The following is an 11,278-nucleotide window of genomic DNA, read 5'->3' as shown; positions in this document are numbered from 1 at the left end:
GTCCAAGGGACTCTCAAGAGTCTTCTCCGACACCACAGTTCAAAAGCATCAATTCCTTGGTGCTCAGCTTTCTTCACAGTCCAACTTTCACATCCATACATGACCACTGGAAAAACCATAACCTTGACTAAACTGACATTTGTAGCTGCTACCATAACCTGGGCCTTGAGCAGGTGTGGGGCTCTGCCTGTTAACCAGACCTCTGCTGCCCTGGCTTGAGGTCCCCACCATCGCCTGCAGGAGCCCTTGAAGTAACCCACTGCCACTGCCACCCGTTCCCGTGACCATGCCAAGTGCTAGAGAAGCTAAGGTAAGCAAGACACATTACTGTGTGCATTTGAGGATCTCAGTCTAGAGGAAGAGAGACAAAAAAGTAAGCAAGCAATTATAAAATATGCCCTTTTGACCGCAGGGAACCTGTTTTTCCTGTTCACAGTTGTATTGGCATTATCTGGGTCATAGTGCTCGATAAGTGTTGCATAAATAAAAAGGTGAATGATTGTAGTGTACTTATCAAACACAGATAAGTGGAGACAGGTTACAGGAGGCTTTCTAGAGACAATGCTGACTCTAACAGGTGGAAAAGAGGTAGCCAGACAAAACAGGCTGGAGAAGTACCCCAGAAGGAGAAACAGCATGGTTGGCTCAGGTTTACAGTAAATAATCATGCTTGGATAAGAGGATGGTTGGAGAAGGCAATGGCACCCCACTCCAGTACTCTTGCCTGGAAAATCCCATGGATGGAGGAGCCTGGTGGGCTGCAGTCCATGGGGTCACTAAGAGTCAGACACGACTGAGCAACTTCACTTTCACTTTTCACTTTCATGCATTGGATAAGGAAATGGCAACCCACTCCTGTGTTTTTGCCTGGAGAATCCCAGGGACGGGGGACCCTGGTAGGCTGCAGTCCATGGGGTTGCACAGAGTTGGACACGACTGAAGTGACTTAGCAGCAGCAGCAAGAGGATGGTGGTGGAGGAGGAGGAGGGATAAGAGGTGACTATGAGCAGAGTCTCATTATGAAGAACTTCCTATGCAAAGCTACTAAGATTCTACCCTGAAATCAATGGAGAGTCTTATTAGCAGAGAGACGTCCTTACACTATCAGTCAGGTAGAATAATAAGTCTGAGAGCTTAACAGAGGACTGGTTGGCTACAGAGTGCCTGACATTTTTTGATTTGCAAAAAGACATTAGAATTTATTTGTTTTCTATTCATTCATCCATTTGGAAAACACTTAGTGAAAACTTACTATGTATGATACTCTAGACTAGAAATAGGGGCTACAAAATGAATGTGGTCCAGTCCTTGCTTTGAGGGTCTTACAATTAGTAAGAGAGACGGACATGTTTAATTGAAATGTAATGTAAAAACAGCTGTGACTGTAAAATTAGGAAGAAGAAAGATTTCTGGGAAGATTAAATAAGGCTTCAAGAGAAGATGACATTCAACCTGGGTCTTTAACTTGAGAGTTAATAGTGTTGTTCTCCAGGAGGAAGAAATGCACAGGTAAAAGTCATGGAGGCATGAAAGTGATGATCTATTTGGTGGCTGCTGAGTGGTTCTGGGTGGTTCCAGGTTCAAGGTATATGGAAGGAGAGTTGAGACTATAAACTAAGAGGACTGACTGAGGAAAGAATTCAGTTACTTTTTAAAGATAGATAACATTTATTTAAAGTATCAGGAAAAAGAGTGAGTGTGTAGATTGGAGAGATAGCTATCAGTCAGTCAGTTCAGTTGCTCCTGCTACTGCTAAGTCGCTTCAGTCGTGTCCGACTCTGTGCGACCCCATAGACAGCAGCCCACCAGGCTCCCCCGTCCCTGGGATTCTCCAGGCAAGAACACTGGAGTGGGTTGCCATTTCCTTCTCCAATGCATGAAAGTGGAAAGTGAAAGTGAAGCTGCTCAGTCGTGTCCGACTCTTTGTGACCCCATGAATCGCAGCATGCCAGGCCTCCCTGTCCATCACCATCTCCCGGAGTTCGCTTATCCTCACGTCCATCAAGTCAGTGATGCCATCCAGCCATCTCATCCTCTGTCGTCCCCTTCTCCTCCTGCCCCCAATTCCTCCCAGCATCAGAGTCTTTTCCAATGAGTCAACTCTTCGCATGAGGTGGCCAAAGTACTGGAGTTTCAGCTTTAGCATCATTCCTTCCAAAGAAATCCCAGGGCTGATCTCCTTCAGAATGGACTGGTTGCTATACCATGTTTATAAACATGATGACTCCAGATTGTAAAGATGGATTTCAGTGCAATGCATTAATATCCAAGGGATTCTTTAAATGATATGTGACTGATTATAAAATTTATATAGAAAAAGAGCAAGTTATAGCCAAGATGATTGGAATGTATCCTATCAGCTATCAATATTAATCTAATATATTTTAAGAATAAAAACATCATAGGAGGTATTTCTTTCTTAAATGTTGAGAGGAATTCACCATAATATTGTGTGTCAGACTATGGAGAAAAATGAGCGAAGTTGAATTTTAGAAAGATTACTCTGGGATTACTTATTGTGCAGGATGACCTGGGTATGGAGTAGCAAGACCAGAGTTGGGGTGGTGTGCCAACTATTTCAGAAAATTATCTAAGATGCTAAGAATAAAGAATCAGGATAGTAGGAATTGAGAAAGAAATCTGAGCAGAGAAATGTTTAGTGGGGAGAATAAATAGGCCTTGAAGTTTACCACTGTTGGAGGATATGTGAGTGTACAGGAGGCAAATGAAAGATAACTTCAAGATATCAGACCTGGGCAATTTGTTGGACAGTGGATCCATTAACAGAAGGAGTGAATATCAGAGGAAACCCAGATTGTATTTATTCTGGGACATGTTGATTTTAAGAATCTCTGAGACAGACAAGTAGGTCTCTGGAGAATAAGATGGAGCTTGGAACAATTTTAGGCCAACATAATTGTTGAAATAACGAAATTAATTCTGCCTGGCAGATTCCAAGTTAGTCAGGCAGAGAAGGAAGGCAGTAGGTGGAAAACACTTGCTGTAGGGGATGATGTCTGTATCTGGGCCTTGAAGGATGGGAGGATCTGATGAGGCAGCAGTGTGGTGCAGGAGCAGTTAGGGGTAGAGGGCTAATGCACAGAAGCTGAAAGAGAGCATCGGGTGCTGATCTTAGAGAGGGTCGGCTATGAGGTTGGCAAGCAAGAGGAACCTCCAAAGGTGATGGAAGGAGAGAAGGAAAAAGCAGAAAGAAAAACTTTGCATTTTTCCATTCACATGTGCAACATGATTAGATGGGTCCTCACCTTTGCATTTATCACAGGTCGGATGGCATCTCTCACAGGTCTGGGTGCTTGGCTCCATGTAGTAATGCTCTGGACAGGTGCGATGGCACTGTCCTTTGGAGCGGAGCAGAAAGAAGAATGGATCGCAGGACAGGCAGTCTGTGGGCTGCGGGCCCTGGCAGGCCTTGCAGCTCCTGTGGCACCTCTTGCACTGTCCTGTGGAGTTTTCTGCATAATATCTGAACCAAGGAGAGAAGCAAAGGATCAGTACTAAGCTTGCTCAGAGGTTGGGTGTGGTGGGAAAAATCATGGTTACAAACTGAGTGCTTTTAGAATATACTTATTAGATTCATTACCAATTATACTAATACATCTCTTGAGTCTCATTTTCTTATCCATAAATTGAACATTACAATCCCTCCCTGATATCTGTGGGGATTACGTTAGATGACACACGTGGAAGGACCTAGCACAGATCACACCAAGTTGTCGTTCAGTTGCTCAGTCAAGTCCGACTCTTTGAGACTTCATGGACTGTAATCAGCCAGGCTCCTCTATCCATGGAATTCTCCAGGCAAGAATACTGGAGTGGATTGCCATTCCCTTCTCCAGGGAATCTTCCTAATCCAGGGACTGAACCTGGGTCTCTTGCATTGCAGGCAGATTCTTTACTGTCTGAGTCATCAGGGATGCCCTTTTTTTGGCATGAGGTGACTACGAAATCACTTGAACCTCATAGCCTGGAAGAGGATCTCATGCATAAGTACAAACAGTAACTGGGCCTTAAAAATGTTCTGAGGTTAAATACCAAAATAATGATGTGCATGGGGTCAGGGTACAGAAGAGTATACACCTGCCTTCCCAAGGGGATTTAACACACAAAGTTTATGCATGTGGATGAGTGATTTTACGAAAGGAACTATATCAATAAAATAGCCACTTATATCTAATTAATACCCTATTTATTCCCCATTTAAGGGATTTATGGCAACCTGTGCCTCACTTCCAAAAGGGAACTTCACTTACTATGGAGTAATTGTTTTCTTAATTGCATGTTCTGCAATCTTTTTAGATTATTTTTTTTGTGTGTGTGTGTGTCTGCATAAGAGTATCTAATGATTTGATTTGAGGAAGATGGAGATTCTTTATATGGGATCCAGATTTTTCAAGCACTTACTAAGATAAAGATGAAGGGCTGAGCCAGGCCACCCCATTCCCTCTCTAGTCTGGCAGGAACCTTTCTTTATTGATTTATGTGACTGGTGTTTTTTGAGAGCTGCTAATGTGTGTGGCTCTGTGCTGAGTGTTGTAGAAACTTGTGTGAAAAATAAGATGTGTTTTTCTTCCAGGAGCTTATAATTTTCTGGGAAAGAGATATATAAGAAGAATAGGCTCTTACAAAGTCTTTGTACTACTCACCTTAACTCTATATTAAGCATGTGTTGAATGAATGAGGTGAATCAAAACACAAGACAAAGAACTGAAGATAAGGATGTGCACATTTGGTCAAGAGCATTTGGGGAAAGTCCAAGATTATAGCCCTGTAATTTGGGTCTGGAAACTCTCAATGCTTTAGGTTACTGACTGGGAAGGAAGAGTTAACAACAGACCTGTAATCAGTCTTTATCTCTTCTGGGGATGCCTGGTGGCAGAAGAGATGACCCAGTCAAATCCTCTTCCAAATGTGCTGGTTACTAGACCTTCTGATAAACACACTCAGTGTTTCCTAGCAGAATAAGCATAGGATGGAGAGCTCTTATCTGTGAGATGCTTTTAAAAGGACACATCTGTGTATCTAGGTTGCTTATGGTAGCTAAACCTGCAATTTGTGGATTAATGGGGGCATGGCAGTTGGAGAATTAGTGGGGTAAAAGTGGGGAGAATTAGTGGGGTAAAAGTGGAGATATTTAATGGAAATTGTGCCCTTTATAAAAATCAATGCTCCACATCCATTGCTTAGACCTCATGTATTAAATATGATCAGAACAGATCCAGAAGAGAAAGAACCTACTTTCATGGTCATGGGCTTCTCTAAGAGAAGAATCACCTCTGCCTTGTAATTATTGTGTCCTTCCAATTGGTGATGTTTGGCATGTGGGTCTGACTTGACAGTCTGACTCTGTGTGTTACCTCATTGGGTCCCTCTGCCTTTCCTGTTTACTCTTCCATGACTGTGAACTGGCTGAAATCCTCTAGAGAGCAATTGCATTTGGGTTGGACTCTCATCTTTGTTTCTTACTGGCAGTAAGACTTCAGTCTGGCTATCTAAGTGTTCCAGGATTTAGCTTCCTCATTCGCAGAATGGGTTTGCTAACAGTGAAATCTGGAGTGATTATGGGCTAGTGTGTTGAGCATCTTACCCTTCTCTGCACTGGGTCAGGCACTCCTGTCCCAGCTGGAACCAGCCTGGCTGGCAGGAGAGGCATTGCATGCTGTGTCGTCCTTCACATGTCCTACAAGAGCTGTGGCAGGAGGCACACCGGTGGCTGTCCTCATCAGCGTAGTAGCCTTCGGGGCAGTCCTGCACGCAGGTTGTGTCTGCCAAGGGAGGAAAGAGTCTGACCTGATGTCAAGTATGACATGGGTCTTCCAAAGCTCTATATGCTCCCCACTGTTTACCAGGGTTGGGGGTGATGAGAGGGGATGCAGGAGGAATGAGACAGTGACCCTGTGGACTGATGAGTATCCAAGGAGCTAAGATGAATGTCCAAGTATCAACCATAAGGTCATTAGGAGTTGAGGAAAAACAGAGGTCAGAGTGGATGGACTGTGGTGGGCAGGACAGAAACCACTGTCTGTCAGAGTATGCAGGAGGAAGTTAAGGGCCTCCAAGGATAGGGAGAACATTTGGGGCAGGGGTGCTGGGATGGCAGGAATCAGGGCTCCATTCAAGAAAACAAAGTGCAGGGTCAGTGCGATGACAAGTTCTTACAATTTCAACTATTTTTAGCCTAAACTATGAGATTTTACCGTCAGCTTTGCTGTGCTGTCCAGACAGTGTGACTCTTGAAATACAAGTGAATTAAAATGAATTTTAAACTTTGTTTCCTCAGTGGTAGGAGGACAGACATACAACATTACCATTGAGACACAAAGTTCTCTGGGCAGTGAGACTCTCTTTCTGCCCATGTATTTAAAGAATTAGATTCTAACCATGAATCCTCTGCTCAGCAAGATGAGTTGGAGCTTTGTTGTTCAGCCCCACATAACCCCAGTCTTTCCTCCACCCATCCTGGTGGAGTCTTGATTCTTGCCTTTTCACCTTCCTTGACAATATTTAGGGGGTGGAAGGCAAGGGTGGATTCCTGATAAAGTTAAAACATGAGATTTTCTGGCTTCACAGTTTAACATGCAGTCTTAGAGGCACCTTCTTCCCTGGCTTCTGCTTAACCTCATAGAACAGAAGCCAGGCTCTCCTGCCTTGTTAATATGAGCCACTGGTCACAAACCTCTAGACCAGAAGCCGGTGTGTCTCTGTAACTTCAATCAGCATTTGCACAGGCACTGGTGGGAACAACAACAAAAAACCCCTAAATGATATTAGAGTTGCTGTTAGTGCTGTTGATCCACCCAAACTCTGTCCTGGGAGACTCTGAGCTGCTTAGGGACAGCGGTCATGTCATTCATCTCTGCTTTTCCAGCACAATGCCAGTTTTGGTTCAGTGGCTATTCTGTTAAAGATGGATGTTGACAGTGGTTTATTGTCTAGCTAATGTTATCTAATTAACTCGGGGGGAGGCCTGAATACCCCTAAGTTGAAGCACCTGTGTATTAGGTTCCTCTTACCACAAATGTGTAGGCTTAGAATAGTGCAAATTTATTATTCTGGAAGTCAGAAGTCTAACGTGGGTCTAGGGGATTGTGTTCCTTTTAGAGACTCTGAGGGAAGATCTGTTTCTTTGCTTTTTCTAGCTTCTAAAGGTCATCTGCATGCCTTGGCTTGTAGCCTTCTCCTCCAGTTTCTTCTCAATATTCCAATGGTCTGACATCACATAGACTTCAACTACTGACTCTGTTTTGTCCTGCCTCCCTCTTAAAAGGACCCTTGTGATAATACAGAATAGTCCTATTAAATTAATTAATCACATCTGCAAATATTTTTTGCCATGTAAAGTAACATATTCACGGGGTCTGAGGATTAGGTCATGTACATTTTTAGGGAGAGCCTTATTCAGACTACCACAGCCTCCAGAGGAGTTATCTAGTTTATAAGTAGCCTGACCTTGATGGGGTGGCGGTAAGGGGCAGGGTGGGAGAATACGAGAAGACCAGGTCTTTGACATCCTGCATCCAGCTTTGGCGGGGACCACAAGTACTGAAATCTCGGTCCTAGTCTAATTTCTATTTCTAGTTAGAGATACAGTGATAAGATAGCTTCTGTCTGTATGAAGGCACCTGAGGTGGTCTCTGGTAACACTCTATATTGGGGATAATTAGAAAAGAAGTTTTGGGCATTGGGATGAGACGAGATCTGGAATGGTCTCAAGAAGCCGCAACTGCTGGGAAGAAGGTTTACTGAGATATATGAAAGAGGAGCTAAGACAGATGGATAAGGAAGACTGAAGTCCTCAAATGTTTTCTATAGGGAGGTGAGTGAGTGAGAGGAAGCATATGTAAGGCCAGTGGGGGTCAGTTGGTACAGGGCACGTGTGCAGAGCTCTTTGTACTATTCTCCCTCTTGCATCTTTTCTGTAGGCTTCAAAATTTCCAAATACAGAGTGAAAAATTGAAAAAGAAAAGAAAAAAAAAAAAAAGACACCAATTCCTGCAGGGCACCAGGCATTGTACAAGGTAGTCTCCCAGATGGAGGGGAAGACAAGCTCTCCTCTGAGGAGAAGTTACTCACTGAGCAGGAGGCTGTCGCGCAGGCAGGTTTGACACTGGAACTCTGAGGGCCCCGTGCAGTGGAGGCACTTGGCATGACAGGCCTCACATGCCTGTGCCTCCTTGTCCCAGTACTCCGTGGCAGCGCATTCGGTGTGAGGCACACAGCCCCCATGGTTGTTCACCCTCAGGCCTTCCTGACACGTCGTGCAGGCCCCCGAGGACGAGCAGGTGCGGCAGGACTTTTGACAGTCTGCAGGTGGGATGGGGACAGCACACGAGAGAGAGAGTCAGGTCACCCCTCGAGGGAATCAGTTCCTTGAAATGTGTGCTCGCTGTCCTTGCTCAGAGATTTCTAGGGCTCTGTGTCAAGGGTGTGGGGCCAGGAGTTGGGCTCTAGGGTGGAGCATTCTTGTTGCAAGACGAGAAAAAAAATGTCTGATTCACTTTCTCTGCAATCCCCAGGCAGTCCCTTCTTGCAGCAGTCACCTCAGAGATGTTAGTAAGAGCTACCATAATTACACAAACTGCAGCATGATAATAACCAGCAGTTCTGTGCTAGCAAAGTCACACACTAGTATGTGGGCTTCTCACCACTGTAACTCCTCCTCTGTGGTCCTCTGCTGACCTCCCAGTAGTTTGAGCTTATTACTAACATAAAAATTGCCAATGTGTATTGTAAATACCTCTTGATTAAAAAAAGACATAAACCTCTTTTATAGTCATTTTGAAAACCAGAGTGCCCATTAGAGAGCCTGGAATATAACAGGTTAATTCCCAATAGCTGAGCTGGCCTGAGTTCAGTCATCTGTATTTTTTAAAGCTCCTCTGGTGGTTCTAATGGGCAACCAGGGATGAGAACCAGAGGGCTTTTTCAATAAGAAAATTAAATCAGGAAGATTAAGAACATGTACTCAAAACTTGTAAAGTTATCTATATGGCAGATTACTTTTATTATTGAACACCAGGGAAAGGCCCAGTCGATCCTCAGTTCCTACCCTAGTGCAGGCAGGATGGCCTGCAGGCAGGTGGCCTCTGGCCAAGTCCTTAACCTTCTTGTGGAAACTGACCCATAGGTTTGCAGCCTCCTCATGTGCTCGCTCCCAGCCCCTTTCCTTCAGGTTTATAGAGATAAAAAGAACATACAGCATTGTGTACGTTTAAGGTGTACAATGTGATGATTTGATATATGCATATATTGCAAAGTAGTGACCACGATAAGGTTAGCTACACAGGTACAGCCGCTCATCTTCATGTGCTTTCACAAATGGGGGGAACATTGTCACTAAATAGGGCTTTACGTAAAACACACAGAAAGGTATATCCAGATCGTAAGGTTAGATCAGAAAGACTGTAGGAACGTACTGTATCTTCACGTTTGACCAGACACATTTCCTGAATACGTTCTAGGATGTGGGTGGCCACGAGGTTCTCCTGCCACGTGAGTTCATCCTCTAGCTCTCACTGTGGTTAGGGGGCCTGCGTCTGGATTTGCTTAGTGGCAACATAAGGAGCTAAGCTGATTCCCTGGTGGCTCAGATGATAGAGAATCTGCCTGCAATGCAGAGGACCCAGATTTGATCCTTGGGTTGAGAAGCTCTCCTGGAGAAGGAAATGGCAACTCACTCCAGTATTCTTGCCTGAAGAATTCCATGGACAGAGGAGTGTGCTGGGGTCAGTGGGGTCACAAAGAGTTGGACTGGGCTGAGCGACTAACACTTTCACTTCTTTCGAGGAACTAAATTACCACTAACTGCCTCATTGCAGTGAATCCTGTGATTGTAGTTAACAATAGTATATTGTATACTTGAAAGTTGCTAAGAGTAGAGCTTAAGTGTTCTTACCGGAAACAAACAAACAAACAAAAACAAAACTATGGCTGTATTAGCTGGTCGACCTTATTGTGGTCACCATTTATCAATATATACATATATCAAATCATCACATCATACACCTTAAACTTATACAAGGATATATATGTCAATTATATCTCAATAATAAAACTGGGGGGAAAAGGAAAGTCCTTTCAATCAGAATGCTTCTCTTACTTGCTTTAGAATTCCTCTAGTGGTGGACAGTATATTTAATTAATTTTTCTATTTCCTGACAACTAATAGGAAGCAAAGAATTCATGCCTAGTTAAAATATAAGGAGGCATAATTAATAACAGATCCTTTCTTGAATCTACAGGGGTTGAAATGCCAAATGGGATGTGGAATAGAGGACCCCAGGCAGTAGAGGCTGCCTGCAGGTGATGATGAGGGGGAGGGGGCTTTAGGGAGACAAAAAGCATGGAGAAAACCCTCTGTGGCACAGCTTTCCTTACACTGCTATGATCCTCTAATGAATTAACATTTTGAGAAAAATTTTCTATAATTTGGATGACTTTCAAAGGCTCAGCATCTCTGTTGTAAATCTTCACCCGAGAATCCCTTTTGATCAGGTCAACATTATTCAGTGCTAATAAGTTACATCATGAAGCTAAGGAATGATTCATTTAAAAATAAATAATAAACTAGAGCAGGTATAGTGTTGAGATTGCAGCTCTGGGGCTGGAACTGTACAAACCTCAGACCTGCTTTCTCTCAGTAGAAACCCATCATCCTCGTGGGTTCCCTGGGACGTGGTGCTTGGCCACACACCCCGAAATCTTTACCTTTGCAGACCTTAGTCTCTTTTTCCAAGTAAGTTCCTTCTGGACACTCATCTAAACACTGCCCATCGTAGAGAACCAAGGACGCCTCGGCACAGAGGTCGCAGTCATCCGCCCAGGGACCACTGCACTCCAGACAGTCTTCATGGCAGGAGACACAGTGGCGCCCGTCTGCGTAGAAGTGGCTGGGACAGGACTGGTGGCATGCATCCTTGTGCAGGAAGAACTCAGGCATGCACTCTGGGGGAGGGGGAAGCAGCAGAAGGAATTTATTTGTTTTGCAGTGGGCTAGCCCATCCCCTACCACTTTGACCCATTTGACTCCGGGGTACATTTGCCTCACCCCCATCCTCCCAGGGGCTTCCCAGGTGATGCAAGTGGCCAAGAATTTGCCTGCCAATGCAGGAGACACAGGAGATACATGGGTTCAATATCTGGGTCAGAAAGATTTCCTGGAGAAGGAAATGGTAAACTGCTCCAGTATCTTTGCCTGGAGAATCCCATGGACAGAGGAGCCTGGTGGGCTACAGTCCATGGGGTTTCAAAAATCAGATAT

At 44.3% G+C, this 11,278-nt stretch overlaps 1 protein-coding gene across 1 annotated transcript in view; it reads right to left on the bottom strand.

Moving 5' to 3' along the window:
• PCSK5 (proprotein convertase subtilisin/kexin type 5) overlaps positions 1 to 11,278 on the bottom strand; it is a 610,290-nt gene that overhangs the window by 19,730 nt on the left and 579,282 nt on the right. Inside the window, exons 36-39 of the mRNA XM_010844912.1 lie at positions 10,726 to 10,962; positions 8,092 to 8,322; positions 5,606 to 5,783; positions 3,267 to 3,484 (exon numbers count right to left, since the gene is read on the bottom strand). Coding sequence (XP_010843214.1) covers positions 3,267 to 3,484; positions 5,606 to 5,783; positions 8,092 to 8,322; positions 10,726 to 10,962 — 864 coding nt within the window. The remainder of the gene's footprint in view (positions 1 to 3,266; positions 3,485 to 5,605; positions 5,784 to 8,091; positions 8,323 to 10,725; positions 10,963 to 11,278) is intronic.

The sequence above is a fragment of the Bison bison genome, unplaced genomic scaffold, assembly GCF_000754665.1.
Source record: "Bison bison bison isolate TAMUID 2011002044 unplaced genomic scaffold, Bison_UMD1.0 scf7180017864212, whole genome shotgun sequence".
In the NCBI taxonomy this organism is placed as follows: Eukaryota; Metazoa; Chordata; class Mammalia; order Artiodactyla; family Bovidae; genus Bison; species Bison bison.
The sequence above is the reverse complement of the archived record's forward strand: the minus strand, read 5'-3'. Positions and strand labels throughout refer to the sequence as shown.